Raw genomic sequence first — 24,035 nt, 5'->3', positions numbered from 1 at the left:
TATGCCTCACAAAGCATTTACCAATGAGATTGTGAGGCTCACAGAAGTCTCAGTTATCATCTAAACAGAAAAAGGGAAATATATACAACACAAAGTGATATAGAACATAACACATACTATGTGTTGCAAAATGCAAAGAATGTACTCTAGAGAACAAACCATCTCAGCCATTAATAAGAAAACAACCCGAAAACACAGATTGTGCTTCAGAAGACCATGGCTGGATACAAACATTTGTAATGTTGATATTAAATGAAAGTAAACCTGTGCAATCTCATATAAAAACATTGAGAATACCAGTGCAGATAGATAGATATTTGTACTTTATTGGTCTCAAATTGGGAAATGATTCTTAAGTGCCAGATTGTGCAAATACTTGGACAACTAAAGAGTGTGTGGAAAGAAAATAAGTGTTCTCCCCCCCTCAGTACCTCTAACTGTCAAGTCTTACAAAAACATCTGGTTTACATCTCTGCAGCCGGGAAACTCCAGAGCTCTTTACTTCCCGTAACAATGTGGGACAAAAGAGTTATGTAAGAAGTGCTGCTATAGCTTCTGATTCTTTTTTTTCTTCAGATTACTACAAAAAGTAGTTGTTTTCGCACCCAGATTGAGCAATGTAGGTAAAAACAAAACTGGATCCCAATGAGAAATCAGAGAGGGAGGTTTTACATTGCGGCTACAAACCTCCAGTCACACGCGGCTCTTCCTGCAGTGCAGAGTCAACTCAGCGAGAGAACTCCTTAACTGCACAAATACACAGGACAACACAGGAGCTAGAACTGTATGCACTCATATCTGCTGAAGAGGACGTCAGTACATGTGGTGAGTCAGATTTAGCTTTTTTATGCACGTTTAGATTAGATTAGATTCAACTTTATTGTCATTGTGCAGTGTACAAGTACAAAGACAGCGAAATGCAGTTTGCGTCCAACCAGAAGTGCAAAAACAGCAGAAAAGTGCAATGTGATATACAAGTATAGACAGGACAAGAAATATATTGCAGTGTTATAAGAGCAGAATAAATATGGCTATGTAATATGAACAACATGTACAGATATGTACAATGTAGTAGCAGTGACATTATAGTAGTAGTAAGAATAATATAGATATATGCAGTGTATTAGCAGAATATATAATAAGAAAAACAGAATAAATATGGATATACTGAATGAATCATATAGACAGATATGTACAGCTATGCGCAGTGTGGTAACACTGCTTTTTTATGCCTGTTGACTGAACTTTAGAAAATTAAATGTGGCAGAAATAAAAACCGCATTAACATAAAATGTAATTGATTGCACCGTTACCCTTCTCTGTACTATTTCATTTTCTTTTTCTTTTTCTTAAATGCCTTTTTATGCGTTATGTAAAACACTGAATTATTCCATTAATGAAATGTGCTAAAACTAGAACTTACCTTGCCTTGCGTAAAATGCAGAAAGATATACATGTATGTTTAGTATGTATGTAAAACGTGTAGTATTGCATTCAAAACTTTGGACACTGAGTTTAATGAATCATTTAAATATGTTTAAAAAGAAGAGGAAAACCCATTTTAAGGGGGAAAGTCGGAAATACTGAAGGTGCTGCAGTATTCTGTACTGCCCTTCATAGAGCACAGTATTTGAGTGTAGGGTTTCGGTTAGTAAATGTCCTGAGAGTATAAGTATAATCCCTGTGTTCACATGTTGAGTTTGTTAGGATGTTAAAATGTCATCAAGTGAGCATCAAGAAAAAAAGGGCATCCAAGGGCATTTGACCTTTTTTCTAAAGACGAGTGCCTTGGATTTTTTCTTGATGCTCACTGGATAATAATGTTAGCAATGTTTGTATTACTTACAGCCAAATCTCTCTAGGTTTCAATTGTGGGAGAAAAGTGTTAAGATTATTTTTTCTAATCCTAACCCTTTATTTGATAGGGCAGTTAAGACAGGAAAGGGGGGAGACAGAGGGCGGATGACATGCAGAAAAGGGCCGCGGGTCGGACTCAAACCCGGGCCACTGCCATAAGGACTGAGCCTTAGTATATGGGGCGCACGCTCAACCAGGTGAGCTACCAGGATGCCCCAAGACACAGATACTTGATATAAGAAAGGAAGTTTAGTTCAGAGTAGGTTAAGGGTCAGAATGTATTTAACTTAGTGAATAAAAGAAGTCAGTCGTGGATTCTGGTCATCAAATTCCTTTCAGAGGAGGTGAAAGCAGTTTGAAGTTCCCTGATGGCTCCTTCCAGCTGGTTGGTCCTGCTGCTACAGCTGCTCAGCTGGATATCAGCTGGCCAGGCCTGTTTCTGTGACCGCTATCCCTGGGGATCCTGGTCCGCCTGCTCCCAGACCTGCAACCACGGGACACAGCACAGGCGCAGGTGAGACACATTGGCGCAGGTGAGACACACTGACAAAGGTGAGACACGCTGACGTAGGGAGACACACTGACGTAGGTGAGACACGCTGATGCAGGTGAGACACACTGACGTAGGTGAGAAACAGAGCAGGTGAGACACGCTGACGTAGGTGAGACACACTGACGCAGGTGAGACACACTGACGCAGGTGAGACACGCTGACGTAGTGAGACACACTGATGTAGGTGAGACACACTGACGCAGGTGAGACACACTGACGTAGTGAGACACGCTGACGTAGTGAGACGCACTGATGTAGGTGAGACACACTGACATAGTGAGACACGCTGACGTAGTGAGACGCACTGATGTAGGTGAGACACACTGATGCAGGTGAGACACGCTGACGTTGTGAGACAAGCTGACGTAGTGAGACACACTGATGCAGGTGGGACACTCTGACAAAGGTGAGACACACTGACAAAGGTGAGACACGCTGATGCAGGTGAGACAGAACAGACACAGCACAGAGGGCATTTGAGAATTAGCAGTAATGCATTTTGTGTTGTGAATATTACAAATTGAAACTGTTGTGAAATAGAGCCAAAGCAATTTCTTTACTCTGCTGTTTTCAGTTATTGTTATGAAATACAACAAAGCTAATGCAGCTGCTGCATGTAAAAGTGATTTTCATACTTTTTTCACAGGGCTTTTAATTATCTTGATGAATACTTCTGGAAGAGCAGCTGCCATCAGCTGTGTGAGGAACATGACAAAAGAGCTTGTAACGAGCAGGCTTGTCCCATCAACTGCCTGCTGACAGAGTTCGGGTCTTGGTCCGACTGCTCGCCCTGCGCCAAGAAACAGGCAAGGAACACAAATCACACTGCAAAAAAGCCCTGACATATATTATTATTCCCTGTCATAGCTGTGTTTAATCTCTATGCTACAGACTTTTTCTTTTTCAGACCGGAAAAATGAATCGACTAAATGAAGTATACTGACTGCCCAATGCACAAATGAAGGAGATGCTCACAGCTCGAAAACATTATTCTAATTTTGAAATTTTGGTGAGACGGCTTGGGGAAGATCTTAGAAAACAAAAACAAATAGTATTTCATCTTCAGGAAAACATTTTTGCCTTGCATGTAAAATAAATAAATGATCTAAGCTCAAATGTCCAGTTCCTAGCTTTAGGAGCTTTAGATCGTATTTCATTGACTTCATTCAGTGAATGGAGCTTCATCTTTCGCTTTGAGGTTCCATTGGCAGTGTCATTCCAAAGTCTCGCTTTGATTAATATCCATTGACACATGTATTGTATAATTTCCTGTGAGTATAGAATAACATAGTACATCTAAATACTTGCATAAAAACAAAAATACTTGCATAAATAGGGCAAAACATTATGACGATCTGTATTTAGTATATATGGGTACATTTGATGACAAAAACAACCAGGGGTCTTGACACATTAGCCCTGGACTCTCTCTGTCTTAATCAGTTAAATCCAATGAAGCTTTATTGGCAGTTATTGGAATATACAAAAAAAAACTACATTAATAGTATATGATGCTATTTAAAAATTGCACTAGGCCCATTCATTCTAGAGAATGTGCACAGCAGCCTTAAACAATCCATGATGTATAATCTGTCTGTGATTGTAGAACATTCTCAGAAACAAAACTGAGGACCTATAATATGCATACAACCCTTCTAACCACAATTTTTTTTTAATAGTGATCAGTTTTGATAAATAAGTTGGTGATTGTTTAAAAATTGAGATTTACAGGGTCTTTAATCAAATAAATCAAAATCTTGATCAGTCTGTCTCACATGTTGTCGCCACAGTTACGGACGCGGTCTGTCCAGCGTCCGTCCCAGTTTGGTGGATCGTCCTGCAGCCCGGAGCTGACAGAGGAGAGGCCCTGTTACCCCGCCACAGAGTGCAAGTTAGCACCCATCGACTGCAAAGACAACTTCAAGTGTGAAAATGGTTAAGTAGTGTTTATACATGACTAGTGTGTGAAATAAGAAAATAGCATCACATCCCCTAGGTGACGTTTGAATTTACATGTTCTTGATCATTATTTTTTTCTAGATAATTTAAGGAATCAAATCAACATCTTTTGAGTCACAGGACTTCTATTATCTGTAATCTGCTGTCGCAATACACACACACACACACACACACACACACACACACACACACACACACATACACAGTGCGTTTCACTATCTTTGTGGGGACCCGTCATTGACATAATGCATTCCGTAGCCCCTTACCCTAACCTTAACCATCACAACTAAATGCCTAAACTTAACCCTTACCCTCACCCTAACCATAACTTAATTCTAACCCTAATCCTAAAACCAAGTCTTAACCCTCAAACAGCCCTTTGAAGTTGTGGGGTCCAGCATTTTGGCCCCACAAAGCTGTCCGGACCCCACAAGTATACTGTATTCTCGGTTTTTGGACCCCACGAATATAGTTAAACAAGAACACACACACAGCACACACACACACACACACACACACACACACACACACACACACACACAGAAAGACATATGTCAACATTTTATCTTCTACAAACATCTTTTCTGCTACAGGACGCTGCATCAACTCGACCCTGACATGCAACAGGCAGAACGACTGCGGCGATAACTCTGATGAAAAAGACTGTGGCGACTTTAAAATTGTGTGTCCAGGGGAAAAGAGAGTGGCCCCCGGGGCTGACCTGGTGGGAAATGGGTAAGCCTGAGTTCAAAAGTTCACTTCTGAGTTTACATCTTGCTGCTGTTTTCATAAATTACTTTTCTGTCAAGTGCTCTTCTGGCACGTTTCTCCTGTTAAAAACACAACATTTTTATAAGTAGGCCTAAGTCCTTGACTTCGTTGAGTAATATTTGATATGTATGTATATGTATGATCTGATACAAAGACATAACTACACTTGTAATTAGTACCACAAAAGTGCTAAAGTGTGGACTAATTGCCACAGGTGTGTTGCACACATTGAGGTCGACCATTTGTTGAAACGTAAGATGGTGTTTGAGTTGCAATATGTAATACTGACTGACAATTCCGGCACAAAAATGTACCTATGGGTTAATAACATATGTGTACCGAGTCGACTGTTCTCTGGGATCTGTTTTCAAGCTAATAAAATGTATCTCTAGCTTGAAACAAGCTAGCGCAAACCGGTGATTAGCTTATAACGCTAGCTTTCAGGGCAGAGGGTAAATCGCTATTTCTACACCACTAACAAGGCTCAAAATAGTACCACACTTCAATGGTAGCATAATGAGGGCCCCTACATGTAAACCGAGGCATTGAGAACTTTGTAAGTGTACAGACAGTTTATGTATAGTGAACGGTATAGTCTTTATATAACGGTATATAAACTATCTTTTTAATAAACTGTGTTAACGGTCATAAAATCCTGTGTTCTTGCAGTGCTCTGTACCTGACTGACAACCACCCTTTCACACCCTAATGCCACTGCAACAACAGCTAAAAAGACCTTGTGGTCGTCTGTACCCAGGTCACAGTCATCGTTTAGCTACAGCCGCCGAACTGAAGCAGGGGAAGAATTTCGGCAGGGGGGGAGATTTTCGGTTCTACTAAATTCCAGACACCGTTATATATAAAAAATTAAATAAACAAATTGCCTTTTTTCCATTAAGATTTTAACTTTGTCTAAGTTTATGTGTAGATGAATACAAATATGTGTTGTTGCACAATCTCCAAAATAATTTACTAAAAGCAGCTTGTCAATACACTGGACATCACACATTTAGGTTGCATGTCAGCTTGTCACAAAGTGGGAATCATTTGACTGTCCAACATTTCATAAGTAAAGCTGGCGATGGTAACGTTAGCTACAAGAGTATTCCATAACGTAACATACCATACCCTGAAGAGTGACCTGTAGAGAATGTACCTAGTTTCCATAGGTGCATTTTTCCATTATGAGGAAGTCAAGCTCGCGGTTTCTGTCATATGTCTGTCACCATGACAGAGATAGCAGACAGCCATAGCCCGCCCATCTGGTCCTCCGGTAACATTAGCAGTTAGCAAGTGTTAGCATGGCGGCGTTAGCACCAGTCGGGATCACTTCACCTACTGTGGCTCAATTTTTTTTTATTAACTCAAGTACTCTATATAATTTAATGTGAATACACAAATGTTGAAATGATGGAAAATGCCCATCCCTACTAGTAGCTGTGATAAATTAGCGTAAAGCTCAGTGCTTACCTGTTCAGAGGGAAATTAGCCAACTCAAAAAACTAAAAAAATGCATACAGTGCGCTGCTCATGTAATGTGGTCATGAATCAGTGAAATGTACACACTATGTAGTTCTTTTAAAAAAATTATATTTGGATTATCTTTTTAGAAAGGCCTGACCAGGGACTGGGGTTGTAAATTAGCCTATTGGCTAGAAACCTTTTATGCAACACATCTACACATATTGTTATGGCTTTGACTGTGATAATTACGTATGTAATAATGTGTGCTGCATTGTCCCTGACAAATAAACTAATAGAAAAAAAAAAATGGGGCTCTAAGCTGTTCCCAATCTTTTAAATGCATCTCCAATATTTACCTGTGTTTTACCCCACGTCTCTGGTCATGCAACTGTTTAGAAAGATGATGAGTTTTTTTTTATAGGTCGGGTAGAATATCTCTATCTCTGTTAATCCAGTTTGGTTGTTGCTACCATAGCTGCAGCACGTTTTTGCGTGTTTGCATTTCATGTCTGGCAACCCGGTTGTCAAAATGGGCAGTTGATAACAACACACAGGCCAAAACAAAAACAGTCATTCCCTCCCGGAATGGAAATTTCAAAGGAGAAAATATGGGCTTTAGCATTGTTGTCAGAGAAGATAGTATTTCAACTTATCATGTTTCCTTAATATCTGATGACATATTGTGGTCATTTTCTGGTCTAATACAGTAAATATATTACATATTGGACTTTTAAAGTTGCAGATTTTGGACAGTTCTGTGACAACATAGGATTTTTTTAAGCACGCAATCTACACCAACCAAAAAACAAATCTGCGTCAACAAAGCTCTTACAGCTGAACAATCAGCTTTTAAAAAAATCATTATAACAGCAAATATAAAAATAATAAATTCTCAACAGTAAACATCACACATTTAAAATTTGTAATATAATTATCAATTTAAACACATAAAACAAACATTATTAAACAAACACGTAGTATATACAAGTATATATTCAGTTGCTCCACTTTACTGCTCTGCAAATTAATTTTACATAATCCAATATAGGCCATTAATATCGTTCTGCTGATGTATTGTTGGGCTTTAGTGCTTATTGCACATGAAACGTCAATGAGTTCTGACTTTTCAGTGATTTGCGTTTGAAGGTTTGATGCTCTAGCAGAGGAGCCAAGGGGAGCAGTATTGGACAACATGTTTATGGGAGGAAGTTGCAACATCAAGAGGCCTCGGAGCACGACGCTCTACCACCGAATCCCTCACAACTTTGAGAGCTTTGAAATTAAGGTTGTATTATTATTTGTAACAATTAATTATAAAGCAATTAAGGTAGCCTGGTTCCAGACTTCTGAATTACTGCCCACATCTCAGATTTGTTCAGTGGTTTAAAATAAAATAGGTCTTGTGCTGTGCCTACTGAAAGCTGTGTGAGTTAGAATTTTAGTTTATTGAATTTATGCTCACAGTTACACAACTTAATAAAAAGCAGAATTTACATCAGTTTAAAACATATTAAGTCTGGCCCTATAAAAAAATTAAAATAAATATATATAATTACACATATGCACCCATATGTTTATGCTCACACTAGCCAGCCCATCCATTCAGTGCTGTGTTGTACAATCTTTCTGTGATTGGAGAAACAACCAACCAATCAGAGCATTGTATGCCAGAAACACCGTGACAAAAACATTTTGTAAACTACTTTGATAATGTAACTTTTCTTTTTTTATTCAGAGCACCAGAAATAACAACTCCTAAATTAGCTTATTACTTCAATTGTTGGGAAGCCTTAATAACCTTCACTCCCAAACAGAAATAAGGGCACATGAACAAAGTTGTATATAGTGAAACGAGATGGCAATATGTTTTTTGTTTGTAGGAAAATCAGACAATCCTAATGGAAACTATTGCAACAATTTCTGTCAGCATTGCTGTCTGCTGATCTGAGTTTCATAAACAAATCATTCATTTTGAACGACTCTTTAGAGTAACGAGTTAACTCGATTTGCATGTCCATGTCAAATTTCAATTTACAGTTTTTGAGTAATGTAGAGGTAAAGTCAGCTCAAATGACGAAACATACTCTTAATTGCCTCATCTTAAATGTAATTATTCTAATCTAAATAATTATGGCAATGATTTAAGGTCAAAACCTTACATATAGCCGCTGTAATTAAAAAATGTAAAACTTATGTTGACACTCCAAAGGAAAAGTGCCTCAAAAAGTTATTGTCATGCCCTGACCCTGAGAACACTTAGCACACTTCAATATTGGGTTGACAGCTATTTTGCTTGTGTTTATATGATTGTGGCATGTACTGTAACAGAGTTGTTTATTTATTAGTCAAAAAAGCTAAGAGAGCTTGTGGAATACAGCTAACTCGACGCTCGCACACATCTCCTAGCTCAGCTTTGTAGGTAAACCAAAAGGATTAAACTGGTCTTCTTATCACTGTCTGCTGTACTATATTTTTTTACCACTAGGAGCAGCTATGGTCAAACATCTTCACATCCTTCACACAGAGCATTCAATCTAATAATGTGAAAAAATGGTCATCAGTGGTTTGCAGAGAACTTTTCAGCTTTGGCTTTGTTGATACCATTCTTACTGTTATTGACCTTGATTAATGGATGTGGTTGTAAAGGTTGGAGAGCTGGAGGACTTCAGTAACGAGCCCCACCCGCTGCACACCGAGTCTATCGATTACAAGACGTCCAGCTCATCTGGAATGAGCCAACAAGGTCGAGATGGCTTTTTCATCCCCATTATTTTTCTCCCCATGTTTTTCTTCACTGGGAGTTCAATGTCGAGTTCCACCAATAACAAGGAAGTTTTTGAAGCTTCAAAGAAAACGGTGAGTGACTCAAACACCAATACACACATTTGTAGTAATATACTTGTGAGGAGCTTTATTCATGTAATGCATGTAATGTCTCTTATCCCCTAACCCTAATATAAAGAAGTAAGGATCAGACACATTTTACAAAATGTCCTCTTTCTCAAGGTCTGAAACTTGGTCCCCACAACACCATTGGTACAAGAGCGTATGCACACACACACACACACACACACACACACACACACACACACACACGGATGGGAGACGTTTGTTGAAAAGTTAACTATATAGATAAATCCCCCATCCTACATTAATTTCCTGGAGACTTACCCCAACCCTTGTCTCACATTGCCTTCCTCCACAGCGCTGCATAGGAAGGTCTGGCTAGTCCACACAGCATTCCGGGATGGGAGAAAAAATTGCATTATTGGCATTTCGTTGAACCAACTACAATTGTCATGGGCGGCGGAGCATCGGTGCCTCTGCAAAATAGCTTTGGGAAGGAACTTGTTTTGGTGGAACATGTGTACGTTCAAAGATTGTTTTGGTCGTGCAACAGAAAAATCCGATAGTCTAGCTAGCTGTCTCAATTTACCCTGCAGAGATCTGAGGAGCAGTTAACCATAGTCCTTATAAATCGACCCGAGTTTAAAATTCCAACACAAAGAAAGCAGAAGGTTACGGACATCCGGCCGAATAGAGTGACATCTGGCAGATTTTCCGGCGGCATCGAAGCCATCCCGGAAGTGGAACGTCATGTATATAGACTACCCTAACCATGACCACTACTTGCCAAACCTTCACACTAGTCTGGCTCAATGAATACACATTGCTGGGTTAAAGCGAGATGCACCAGATGTCCCCACCCTTCTATTATCTCCACTATCTATTTTCCAAGGACGTCGTCGTTGCATCCGGTGCTTAGCACTGCCCAGGCCGGTTGTGATTGGTTTGAAGAAATACAAACAAGCCAGAGGGTTTTTCCAGACTATACTCTGTGGAGATAGGTCTGGCAATGCAAGACTACCCTTTTCATATGCACACACCTTGCTGGTTGCAGCTATACTCTCCTTTTTCATTCATTTAATTTCCTATCTTTGCTTGAGTAGGACTCCAAGTTTTTCCGGGTGCACCAGGTTCTGCCCCAATCCACGTTCAAAATGAGGGACCCGAGGGACCTTGTCCTGGCACAGCCTTTCCTCCAGTTCCTTCATGCTCTTCCTCTGGAATACAACTACCCCCTCTACAGGGACATCTTCCAGCGCTTTGGGACGCACTACTACAGCTCAGGGAAACTAGGGGGCCACTATGACCTGTTGTATCAGTACAGCCGAGAAGAGCTCACCAGTTCAGGTACAACAGCACAGCCAGATGGGGTGGTCAAAATTTAGAATGACACCCTGGGCTGCAATGGTAACCCAAATGTCTGCTTTTTGATGCTGCGTAGATGTTAAAACGACATTTATTTTTTCTGACTTAAGCCGTACTAATGTCTTCTGATGTTATATTCTGAGTACATTTTGGAAAAGGTCAGGTACAATTATAATGTTCCCTATCACCAACTCCATACAATACTCCGTGATTTGGTCACATGGCTTTCCAAAACAATAGCATAAATATTTATTTATTTTTTTACCTGTTATTAGGTAAATTTTTTGTATTAAAAGGTAAAGGTTATTTAAAGTTATTCTGATCTTGTATACTGTATGTCTTCTCTTTGCTTTGGGCAAAATCTATGTTTAACATTTCCACAAGAGTATGGAGGTAATTCAATTCAATTAATTTTATTTATAGTATCAAATCACAACAAGAGTTATTTCAAGACACTTTACAGATAAAGTAGGTCTAGACCACACTCTATAATTTACGAAGACCCAACAATTTTCCACGAGCAAGCATTTGGTGGGACAGTAGCAAGGAAAAACCTCCTTTTAGGCAGAAACCTCGGACAGACCCAGGCTCTTTGTGGACGGCATCTGCCACTGCCGGTTTGGACACAGACACTGATACAGATATACAGATAAAAAGATATAGAGAAATGTGATTCATAATAGTTATAGCAGTTGGAATGATGATCAGTGGCAGTTATAGTAAAAATAAAGATAGTGGAACTATGACTAGAAATAATTGTTGCGTTGCGTGGCGTAGCGGGACGTAGTAGGGCACAGCAGGGCATAAAGCGAGACCAAGGCGGGAGCTCCAACCACGATTTAGGTGCCACCCCAATCCAAGGAAAACTGCGAGGCGAGAAAACATAAGGACTCTGGTGAATAAGCTCCCTGGAGATAAGTTAGCAACAAGCATTTTTTGGGACATGAATGCACGCAGATGGAAAGAGAGAGGAGATCAGTAATAGATGGGACTAAATGTCTTGTTCAGAGATAATTCTTTCTTTAGAGGTTTTGATAGAAATTGTTGAAGCGCAAGAAACCCCAAATGAGTGTCGTTGAATAGACAGAACTAGAGGAAAATGTAGTTTACCTGTTATATATATATATATATATATATATATATATATATATATATATATATATATGTATATATATATATAGTGCCACGTAATGTTTTGTTGTCAGTTCCTTTGTTTCCGTGTCGTGTTGCTCTACACTCTTGCTCTCAAACAGGTCAAACAGAAGAGCACACCATGGGCTGCCTGGGCAGAGAGACCACCTGGACCATCATCCTCTACACAGAACACAGCAGTGTAACCCGATGCCGCGACAACAGGATGACTCAGAAATATGAAGGTGTGTTATTAAATCTACCAGGAAGCACATATTATTTATTCCAACACTGTTCATGGCTTACTGACTGTGAAAAGGGTCTATTTACATCATGTTCATTCTCTATACATTTCTTTGATTCAGGCTCGTACATTCAGTCAGCAGAAAAATCTTTCTCCATGGTGAAAGGAGGTCGAGTCCGAGAGGCAGCAGCTCTGGCCTGGGAGAGGCAGGGCCCCGCTCCGGACCGAACATCTTACAAGAACTGGGCCAAGTCTGTTCTCGAGAACCCTGCTGTGGTCGAATCCCAGGTTAAATCAAACACCAATGAAATGACTTCAATATTGAAGAAAATTTAAAAAATAAATCAAAGATATAAGTTTACAAAAAGCTGATGTATAGTTTGTGTGGGTCTAGGTCCTCTCGATCATAGATCTGGTTCAGGGAATCCCATGTGCTGTCACAAAGAGGAGACACCTGAGGAAGGCCCTGCTGCAGTACCTGGATGAGTTTGATAGCTGCAAGTGCACTCCCTGCCCCAACAATGCCAGGCCTGTTCTCTCCAGCACTGAGTGCAAGTGTGTTTGCCAAACTGGCACATTTGGCACTAACTGTGAGAGACGAGCTCCCGACTACACTTCAGGTACAGCAGGACTGCTGCTTAAGTCATGAGAACAAAGAGTGATGAATGAGAAATGTTTACCATGTTCACCATCTAAGTTTAGCGTGTTAGCATTTGCTAACATTTGCCAATTAGCACTAAAAACAAAGTACATCTGATTGGAATGGCATTAGTTTTGCTGGTTTTTTTCATAAACCAAAGTATTGGGCAAAGGTGACATTTTGGCCTGATGATGGCGCTAGATGAAAGGTCAAAGGATCACCTAATACATTTTCTTTTATCCTGAGGGGGCCATACCCGGGAAATCCAGAGTTCTCGCAAGAGCACAATTAGAATTTGCTCAGCGAGTCACTCTGGCATTTAGTAATGATGCTCATTAACTATGCCCTGGTAGCCGAGCTGCACCAATCACATCGGTGTATCTGATATAGGCGGGCCAGAGGCAAGCTAAACAGATGGAGACAGCGCTGCAACGTCGAAGTCATTAGTAAACATTGTAAGATGGCTACGGATGAACACCAGTTGTTTGAAACGGCTTTGGCCGCTACAATGAACAAGTTAGACTTGGCTTTTTATCTAAAAGAGGAACAGAAGTATTTTTCTATCAAATTGCATGGCAATCCAGCCAAAAGACATTTCCCTCTGGACCAATCTAGTGGACTCAAAAGACAGATTAGTCCAACAAACCATTGCTATCCATAGAGCCATGCTTCTGCCCATTGATGGCATTGATTGTATCAAACAAAATTTTAATCTTTGTGATTGGATCTTTCTTACTGAACATTGGGAGTTGTAGTTGACATCTGTCTTTCAGTTTTTTATGTCCACAGGCTTGTACTTTTGTCAAAGAACCAGACACTTCTAATGAAGTTGTTCATCATTTGTTGAGAATTCAATCAGGAGAGTTGTATGTCTATTCAAGCCTGAGTGCTACAGCTGTCAGTCACAACTATTGCCTACACAGATAAGGACTTTTACTGCAGAACCAGGGGTGCCTGAAATAATTCCATCAACTTTACAACTCTAATGAGAAACAAACAGTTTACCATGTCAGTGTTCCTTTCGGTGCACCAGCCTTGGCACATTTCATGGATTATTTTGTACATTGCACCCATCAACACCAGCCTATGCACTTTTGTTATGGCCTAGGTTGGCAGTGTTGGTTTGTCCATCCATGTGTTTGCCCAATACTTTGATTCAGAGCAACATATCTTTAATTTGCTGTGTCCATATTATTATTAGGATAAAATTCAAATTTGTAGCTCCACTACTGGTTGAAATATTCTTAAACGTTCAAATTCATCAGTATGATCTTGGTTCCAACCAACCTTGGTTCTTTCTTACCGTAGGATGTGAAGACTCACACACAACCTGCAACCTGTATGTGCTATGTGCTAGCAGTGCTAGACTTTTAACCTAAGATGTAATTCCATACTATAGCACACAGTGATTCTAACCAGGATTGATTGTGTTCACTCTGCAAATGTGGTTCGGTGTGTAATATCCACAGAGGCGGTCGATGGTTACTGGAGCTGCTGGGGGCCATGGAGTGGCTGTGGAGCCTCAATGAAGAGACATCGGACGAGGCGATGCGATAACCCTGCCCCCCTCAGAGGAGGCCAACCCTGCAAGGGTCCTGAGAGACATGAGAATCCATGTCACATCTCCATCTTTGAAAAGTAGGACAAACTGTTTGCTTCTTGAAACAGTCACGAAAAGTCCAATTTTAGACACTTGTCATGCCTTTACAGCAATCTGAAAGCCCAACATCCCATTAAGAAAGTCATTTAACTCGTGATGATCAAATTAAAAAAATTGTTTTTCCTCATGTCATTTATTTTATATTCTCCTGTTTATGCTGATATTGCAACCACTGTTGCTGTTCTAGACATTTAAGCTCACATTTACAAAATGTGTAGGTTGTACAGTATTTTGTCTTCATACATGTATTTAACTTTGGATTTACTGTATATTCTGGCTCATGTTTCTGTGTCCAGACAGGAGACTTGCGACAATGACGACGACTTCACTATAGGCTGGAAGGACGAGCTGCCTCCTGGTGTGCAGGGCTGCCTGAGGCCACAGAGGCCTGCCAACAGCTTCCTCAGGGTAAACACTAAGCCACTAGCCTGTCATTAGTGATTGATATGTACAGCAACCGAGAAACAGAGAGACTGTGGTTTATTGCTTATCACGCTGATAAAAGGGGCAGCTAACTGACCAAAATAGTGAGAAACTTCAAGAGACCATCTTGCGATGGCATCACACCAGCCGTGGCGCCAAATCGGGCTAGGGGCCTACCCTCTTACTTTCGGTACCTTTGCTCAGACCACACACATCTTCAAATTCACCCTTCATTTAGTTTCATTCAGTTTCACGACTGCATCTTTCACGGTTGCAAAAATTGTTTTACCTCGGTATGAATTTGCAGTGTGCCACTTTTTTTTTTTAAAACACATTTTAATGAATGAAATAATCATTTAATACAAAATATTAAAAATGCTAGATTAAATTTGCATTTAAATTATGCAATTTAAAAACTCATGGAAGTTCAATACTAAATTGTTGCATAGCCCCTTTAATTTAAAGAACTGTAAGCAGCTTGACATCTAAAAATGCAATGAAATCTAACCCAACACTGGTGGTGTCACCTTCAAGACTCCATATCTCATAACATATTTCAAAAAAACTAAATTATGATCTCTTAGCCTCAGTAAGTCAAAAACAACAATCAGCCAAAAATAACAATATGTATCTGAAAATGATGAAATATCACTTTGTCTCTCTCAATTATGAATTATCACTTACTGTATCAGAAATATGTCACAGTTATGACAATAGAGAGCTATTAGCTCTATATGTAATACTATCTCATAGAAGCATATGAGTGAAGGGAGTATAATGTAGTAGTATTATGAAAACTAAAGAAAGATGCCAAGGAGGGTTGTTTCCCTCTTGTTCCTAACTGGTATTCATGGACTTCATCCTCTGACAGAAAGCAAAGCAGTATTATGACTTTGGTGAGGACGAGGAGTTCCAGTGCTACACTGGATTTGACCTGGAGGGTTTTCAGTTCATCAACTGTCTTCCTGATGGGACGTGGAGTCAACCAAAAGGAAGGTGCACCAGTAAGTTTGTTTTCTCACCAGACAAGCGAATAGTGATCGGAGAACTCTGGTAATTCTGAAACCACATCTCTGCAAATTCTTTTAACGCTATTCTCTATAAACACAAATATATTTCTGCATCTGATATCTACGTGAGATTGAAATCTGTCTTGTTTTTTTTTTAGGGAACGTGTGCCTTCCTCCTGAGATCCCTGATGGCATGATGCTGTTTCCCAACAAAGTCGAGTACAGGGTGGGGGAATCAGTGCATTTGAACTGTAACGAGCCGGGCCTGCGGCCGCTGCCGGGTGCCTTCTACAAATGCAGCGGAAGTTCCACCTGGCAGCCTCCATTACCGGCTGACCTACGCTGCACCGATGGTATGTAGATGACTTATTCATGAGAAATTAGGTCAAACTTCCACATCCACTACTTTTAATGGAGGCGTGTCACAGTCGAGTTAGTCTCGCATTGCCAGACCTTCCTCCACAGCGCTGCAGAAGAAGGTCTGGCGAGTCCACACAACAGTCCGGGATGGGAGAAAAACGTGCCCTGGTTTATTGGCATTTCTTTAAACCAATCACAATCGTTTTGGGCGCACGAAGCCCCGAAGGGAGCAACGGTGCCGCTGCAAAATAGCTTTGGGAAGGAACTTGTTTTGGTGGAACGTGTGTACGTTCAAAGGTTGTTTTAGTCGTGCAACAGAAAACTCAGATTGGACAGATAGTCTAGCTAGCTGTCTGGATTTACCCTGCAGAGATCTGAGGAGCAGTTAACCATAGTCCTCATAAATCCACCAGAGTTTAGAACGGCAACACAAAGAAAGTGGAAGGTGATGGACATCCAGCCAAAATGAGGGCCATCCGGCAGAATTTCCGGTGGCACTTGAACAATCCCGGAAGTGGAACGTTGTCGATATAGACTACAGATGAGTTAAAAAACCTTAAAGAAAGGGCATTCCCATTGTTCTATTAATTGGACACATGGACTTTCATCAGAGAACAAACTTTCTGAACAAACCATTTAATGTGTTAGATACAAACATATTAGGGAATTTTAATTAATGTCTATGATATTAATATAACTTCTTTAAAGCTTTTTGCAACACGAATAATTTTACAAATCAACATGTCTCTTATCAGCATAGTCACATAATCACTGATCTTATTGTCCTTCTCAATCATAGACGATGGACGACACATCTCCACTTTATCCTATTGTACAAAAGTGAAACCAAAATATCCCAGATACGGGCAATGCCATCTTATAATTTTGGAACCAGAGTCTGCGCAGTAGTGATCGAGCGGTGGATCCGGGCTATCGAAGTCCCGCCCATACATCCTCGCGACCAATTGCGAGTCAATCACAGCTTTCAATCACAGCTTTCAATCATCACAATTCACCCCGTTTTTATAGCATCAAATAATAAACCTACTTATCAGAAAAATTAACACTTGAGCAAACATCAGCGTGAAGAACTAACTAAAATGAGCAAAATCATCTTTGGTAAAAAATTCATTTGACATTGTTCATTGCTAAGTACTTTATACTAAAATGGAAGGGGCAGATTTATGACCTATGCATGCACCCCTGTGTTTAACTAGAACAGTTTTCAAAATGCTGACTTACAGTCTACTAATAACATTAGCTCTGACACGATCATTTGAACAAAACTAGTTAGTAAGACGTCTTTTTCGACCACATCGGAAATCAAAAGTGTAAGGCGTGCCGTCACAGAGACGCCATATTATCTAAATTGCGCATGTTTTCTGACAATTTCTCCTGGAAGTCATTCATAGTGTTGCACTCAGTTGTTCACACGATAAGTGACAGAAAGCTGTTTATAGAATAAGGATAGACAGCTAGAGAGAGGTTCAAACACTGTCTCCTTTCTCACCTTCACACAGCTGACCAGTCAAGGTGTACTCTCGCATTGCCAGACCTTCCTCCACAGCGCTGCGAAGTAAGGTCTGGCTAGTCCACACAACATTCCTGGATAGGAAAAAAAAACGTGCTCTGGTTTATTGGCATTTTTTTAAACCAAACACAATCATCTTTGGCGGCACTAGGCGCCAGATGCAATAACGGTGCCTCTGCAAAATAGCCTCTGGAAGGAACTTGTTTTGGTGGAACATGTGCACGTAGGGAGGTGAGCTCTGGAATTAAAATGGATGGAATGGTTGAGTGTGTGATGGAGAATTTAACTAAAAATATATATATATATATATATATATATATATATATATATATAATTTGATTGTCGGTTCTAGCTTGGAGGTTTCCCGAATTGACTGCAGTTTAGAATGCCAACACAAAGAAAGCGGAAGGTGAGTGACATGGGGGACATCCAGCTGCACCGGAACAATCCTGTAAAGGAAAGGTCTTCAATGTAGACTAGACACGGTGTAAAGTTGGTGTGAATGTCAAACAATTGATCGGACAAACTATTCTGATGTTGGAAAGGTGTGGGAGGAGGGGGTTTCTGAAGCACACTGGCAGCTTAAGTCCTCATCCTTGAAGTCTTTTTTCTTTTAAAAGCTAAATATATATAGTTTGAAAACACTTCAAATTAAGAATAAATCTTATCCTTCAAAATTTTCTAGTGTGGCATCTTCTTTGTCTCATTCTGGTGAGCCATGTCATAATGGACTCATAACTGCCCCCTGTGGCTGAACAGCAGAAAACCACCACTGCATTTACAGTTGATGAGCACTAGTCTTGCTTTGCTAGATCTATTTCCACAGTGCTGTGTCAGTGCTGTAGTACGGTCTGGCAACACCATTCAATCTATTCTTAGATAGGGGGGAAAAAAACTCTCTGGCTTGTTTGTAATTCTTTAAACCAACCACAATTGTTCTGGGCGGCATTAAGCCCCAGATGCAGCAACAGTGCCCTTGCAAAATAGTTAGCGGAGATAGCGGAAAGGGGGGGCATCATGTCAGGCTTTACCCAGCACTGTACATCCGCTGAGCCAGACTAGTGACACGCCAACTGTAGTGGGTATTTTCTTTTTTCAATCAGCCACAGGGGGCAGCAATGAGCCTATGCCACAGTCAAAAAGGTGCAAGAAAAAGGTGAGATTCATGCTTTGTCATCATTTTGTGAGACTAACTGGTTGGTTTGGTAAATACCATACACATCTGGTTCCCCACTTTTAATAAAGTGCAGCCACTTCCCTCAGCTTTTCTAGTGGAATACATCCACGACTGTCTCCCACAATGTGGATGAGACCACTTGTGTTTTATATATACAAAAAAAAACTCTATATGAAAGAAATGAAAAAGATATCTGTTGTTTCTGTGCATGTCCTTTGTGTAGAGGTACCGCTTGTTCCTGAGAGTCAGTGCGGTCCAGGACAGAAACGACAGGGCTCTAAATGTGTCTGTATTCAACGGGAGAGCTGCCTGTAAGTTTTTCTAAACTATTTCAGTTTTTTTTCTTTTTCTTCATATCTTATGAGCATGTCATTGTTTTTATTATTTGAAGTTATTTGAAGTTAGTCTTATGTGAAGCACTTTCAGTTGCATTTTATCCATTGTGGTAGATACAAAATGTTTTTATGATTTATGAAATCAAACAATTGTGGGTGTTGAAACAACCCTCTGTTAAATGTTATTGATTATACCATGGTTTGGGTGAATACTTAATTCTGATTGGCTGCAGGGTGTCCATTAAAAAGTGATATAGGACACTTACTAAGTACAAACGTAATTCCAGTGAAACTGTCCATCTACGGTTTTAACCCTCTCAGGTCTAAGCCATTTTTTCCTATATTCTGTTTGTCCTGTTATGCACATTAAAGTTATATACATCATCTCTTTCAGGAGAACCTGGGCTATCAGGATATGTATGCTGCAGGGATGTCACATGAATGTATACATTGTTAACAATTTATATGTCTCTATAGTTGTATAATTATATGACTATAGAGACAAAAAAGGACTAAACAGAACTGAAATCTCACAGAAATGTATTGAAATCACACAAGGAACAATAATGACTAAATGTTTTGGCTTTTGAAAATTGTTCTCCCAAGTGATGGCAATCAGGGGAACCAAAAATAAACTCTGTAACTAACAAAAATATAAAACTATTTAGTTTTTTTCCCAGAAAAGTCAATACACTTTTATCTAAAAATGTTTAGTAATGTCATCTCTAATGCATTGTCTGTCTGCTATTTGACATATGTAGGCCAAATCAACCTCCAGGCTTCATTTTGCAGTCTACACACACACACAGACACAGTAAATAAGGTCCTCCTGTAAGGCCTCTCTATTGGCTGAGCAAACTCGATCCCCCAAATGACTTAATGTGATAGGTCGAGCCAGCTGTCAGTCAAAATGCTCCAATCAAAGATGGAACCCGGTTAACGCGATTACATCGTTTGGTACAAAAAGATGACTAAATACAGTAAATAGCCATTCAATCGTGGATGTATCGCTCTGGAATTAATATGCTAAATCTCTGAAGAGTCACTGTCTTCCCGGCCGGATTACTAAACTTCTGGAAGGGCTACGAAGACACCAAAGGACACTTTAGAAAGGGCTAGCTGTCGGCAAACGTGCTATAGCTACGGTGAGACAATGGGTCCAAAGGTCGCTAAGCAAACGGAACACACGCAAGTTAATTTTTTGATTCATAATTATTTATTTACGTTACAAAGACACTGTAATTCCATGATGGATTAAATAAGATTCTGGATGGCCAACAACTGTCAAAGCACCTCGTTGAAATGGCACATTTGTTCTGCTTCTAAACAAAAAAAGTAAGTCTCTACACCTATTGATCTGGAGATTTTAAATAAGACAGATATTAAAAGAAGACATGTTTTTTCTCGTTGTGGGCGACAGCGTCAACTTAGTAATAATAATAATCTAAATATCTTACTTACAAATTGAGTGTAGTCCATTTGGGCGTCGTCCACAGGATGACGCTAACACACAAGCTAAAAGAAGTTACACTGCCCCTCTGAACTTCTAGTACTTTGTTTCTAATTTAGCGATTATCACACATCCCATACCATGATTTGGTGACAGGGGCATGGCTTGATAGCTAGCTTGTCTTGTTCTTAAACATATTGTCAAATTGCATTTATTTATCAACCACACGCAATGCAATTGACGTTGAATCTTGCTAGCATAATGCTAGGTTTCTGGCTTGTAACGAAGCTGAGCCAAAGGGTTCTGAGCTGAGCGGACTAGAAATATCTCCCGTTGCCAAGCGTCACCAAATCGTATCTAAGTTCCATCCTATTTACTGGAGCAGTGAACGTTTCCATTGGAAAAGAACGTCATGGGATGTGAATGATTGTTCCAGGTATTAGTCAAACCGTTGGGTGTAACCAGGGAAACAGAGTTATTGTTTGAAAAAAACTTGAGATTTTGCAAAAAACACAAAAAAAATAATTAATGATCCTAAAAAAATGTTCTTTGGCAAAAAAACATACATACATATGTATAAGTGGGTTAATGCCCTTTGAGGTGTCCATTATCAGGTAATTAATGGACTCCGCCAGAGGAGTCATCCATTAATTCCTGATAACGGACACCTCGTTGGGCACTGACTCTCACATATATGTGGAAATTAATATGTGAAAGCTAAGTGTAATACATTATTCTTTACCAGCATCTGACTGTGTGTGTGTGTGTGTGTGTGTGTGTGTGTGTGTGTGTGTGTGTGTGTGTGTGTGTGTGTGTGTGTGTGTGCGCAGTTCACAGGCAGAGAGTCTCTGCATCCTGAACTTGGACATCGGTGTCACCGTGCCAATGTCCCTGTGCTCCTTCCATGCTGGTCGTTGCCACGGTGATCCACTCTTCTTTGTTAACGAAGGCGCGTGTGACACGGCTGATTTGGCACTGGAGTGGGCCATGTTCAGAGCCAACATGTCCTCTAAGAGCTCTGTTCAGGAGCGCTGTGATCTCAACACGTGTTATGAATGGGAGACCTGCTCAGGTAAGTTTGTCTGACATGAAACCGTTTTTTTTACATTCAGTCCATGGTTGGATTCAAAAAGAGTTTAAGCAGACCTCAAGTTTAACCATACTATCTAAACCATGCAAAAAAGCCAGGGGCGAAGCCAGACGTTGGAAACATTCCGGTCTCAGCCCAAACCAGGGGGTTGTCCGGGGTCATGCTCTATTTACAGCAGCTATATGCACTATTTTTCCATCCATTTGATAATAGAATGCCTACAAATTTGTACATAATTTGGGAAAAACATGACATTTTGGAAAAGAAATAACCTGTAGAGCCTGCATCCTGTTTGGTATCTAATTGTTCTCCAACTGTCTTCATTATTCTGAAACCAGAACACAGCAAATGTTGAGGAAGACTCATTTTCTCTCCTGCTACCAAAAAAGAGGCAACAAATTGTCTGATCTTACTGTTTAAGTTTCATATCATAGGAAGTGTGGGAATTTGGCGCGCCCCTGGCACAAGCTAAACACAAAGTGACCTTTGACTATTTGACGACTTCACATGTATTATATCAAATTATTTTCCTCACGTCTGTCCCCAGCATCTAAGAAGTGTGAGTGCGTAGCTGCTCGGAACTGCCCCAGAGTTGAAGCGCATACGTTCTGTGTGAAGCTGACCCAGACCCAGAGGACTCGCAGCATGGGCCTTTGTTCTATGGCCGCCCTCAAATGTGCCAGCTACCAGTTTGAGATTCTCAATGAAGGTGTCTGTGAGTCCACATGATCCTTCAAAAGCTTTTTCTGTGCCGTTGCACTCAACCTCTGAATTCATCTAACATCTCACATTATAGCCATTAGCACATATTTTTACCTGTTTTTCTTTAAAAACTTTGCATTTATAAAAGAAAACTAGACTGGCAGGCAGGTATACGTAGGTCCAAGAACCCGGGGCAACTCATCTCTAAGTCTAAATTGGACTCAAACAGGTGTGTTTTAGGATGCACTCGTTTTGCTTGGGTGGGCCGCAGTTCATCTAGTGAACTTTCCAGAGGCTATTTTCTGAAAATACCTGGTATGTTATATACAATTTTCTTTTAAAGGGCATCATCGGATTTTTTAGCAAATTTGGTATGACAATACTGTATCTGACAACCAAATGTATCATACTGCCACCTAATGTCAGATTTGCACCAAATTTGGTACGGGAAATGTGGGGTACATACCACATTTGTGTATTTTGGATAATATATTGGTGATCTGGTGCAAAAATATCAATAAATATTGACATATGTGTGAAAGCATCACCAAACCTTTGATTTCCACCAAGTTGGTATATGACTGGATAGTTGAACTGGATAGACATATTCAATTTGGTGACATTTGAACAACTATTTGCCATAAAACCACCCTGAGATGTGATTACAATAGGAATAACAGTTGTAGTGCCACATATGTTGGATTTGCAGTAAATGTGCACCTATGGTTGGTCTACCGTATGTGATGTTATTTGGGGAGAAAGTGGGTTTCACATATTAGTTCACATAGTTCACAGTTTGTGCATGCACCCTTAAAAACCAGAGTAACATGTGAAAGCACACAAGTCTTTAATCCTGTTGATATTTCGGGGAAAAAAACATAATGTTGGGATTTTTAAAGCTTTGTTGATAGACTGTTGATGTGTAAAGAAAGATACAAAACAGAAATTAAAGGTGTATCACTTCTCAAAAGGTCACAGACAACATTATCAAAGAGGGGCAACAATGTTTGGAAAATTGTTTTCCCCAGAACAGCTCTGATCAGCAATACAGTTAGGTTTAATTACATGAACAGAGTGGAATATTAACACATGCTTCACATTTATCAATAGAATCATAAAAAAAAATCCCACCTCAGAATATTTTTCTAACCATACATGCTTAGGAATGTGACCAAGAGATATCTAGATACTCGAGACCCAGACTAAACTAAACTAAGGTTGTTTTTTTTGTTTTTTTACAATGATTCAAATAAAACGAGGAAGACTTCCTCCTTTAATTAAATATGATCAAAAACACCTAATCATTCACAAAAAAAGCATGCAGGAAACAAACTCTATAAATAATCACTGCAAAAATATACTTCCTATCAAGTCATTTATGTGTGTCTTTGAGTCCTAAGGTTGGGATATTCTCACTGCACTGGCAGATTTCATTTTTATTAAGAAAATAAAAGTTTCAAATGAAA

At 39.9% G+C, this 24,035-nt stretch overlaps 1 protein-coding gene across 2 annotated transcripts; it reads left to right on the top strand.

Annotated features, from left to right (window-relative positions):
• The first annotated feature begins 496 nt into the window (after positions 1-496).
• On the top strand, positions 497-24,035 carry c6.2 (complement component 6, duplicate 2). Of its 2 annotated transcripts, XM_078270882.1 has the most exons (19): positions 497-825; positions 1,926-2,054; positions 2,197-2,371; positions 3,057-3,216; positions 4,201-4,345; positions 4,963-5,104; positions 7,751-7,889; positions 9,251-9,460; positions 10,555-10,798; positions 12,070-12,192; positions 12,313-12,479; positions 12,586-12,811; positions 14,301-14,469; positions 14,788-14,899; positions 15,786-15,918; positions 16,083-16,277; positions 19,216-19,303; positions 21,608-21,849; positions 22,415-24,035. In XM_078270882.1, exons 3-19 carry the CDS (start codon positions 2,226-2,228, stop codon positions 22,594-22,596), a joined length of 2,823 nt encoding a protein of 940 aa, XP_078127008.1. In that variant the 5' UTR covers positions 497-825; positions 1,926-2,054; positions 2,197-2,225; the 3' UTR covers positions 22,597-24,035. The 2 variants fall into 2 exon arrangements, with proteins under 2 accessions (XP_078127008.1, XP_078127009.1); XM_078270883.1 differs by lacking the exon at positions 1,926-2,054 and having other exon boundaries at positions 2,199-2,371.

The sequence above is a fragment of the Sander vitreus genome, chromosome 16, assembly GCF_031162955.1.
Source record: "Sander vitreus isolate 19-12246 chromosome 16, sanVit1, whole genome shotgun sequence".
Classification (NCBI taxonomy): Eukaryota; Metazoa; Chordata; class Actinopteri; order Perciformes; family Percidae; genus Sander; species Sander vitreus.
The sequence above is the reverse complement of the archived record's forward strand: the minus strand, read 5'-3'. Positions and strand labels throughout refer to the sequence as shown.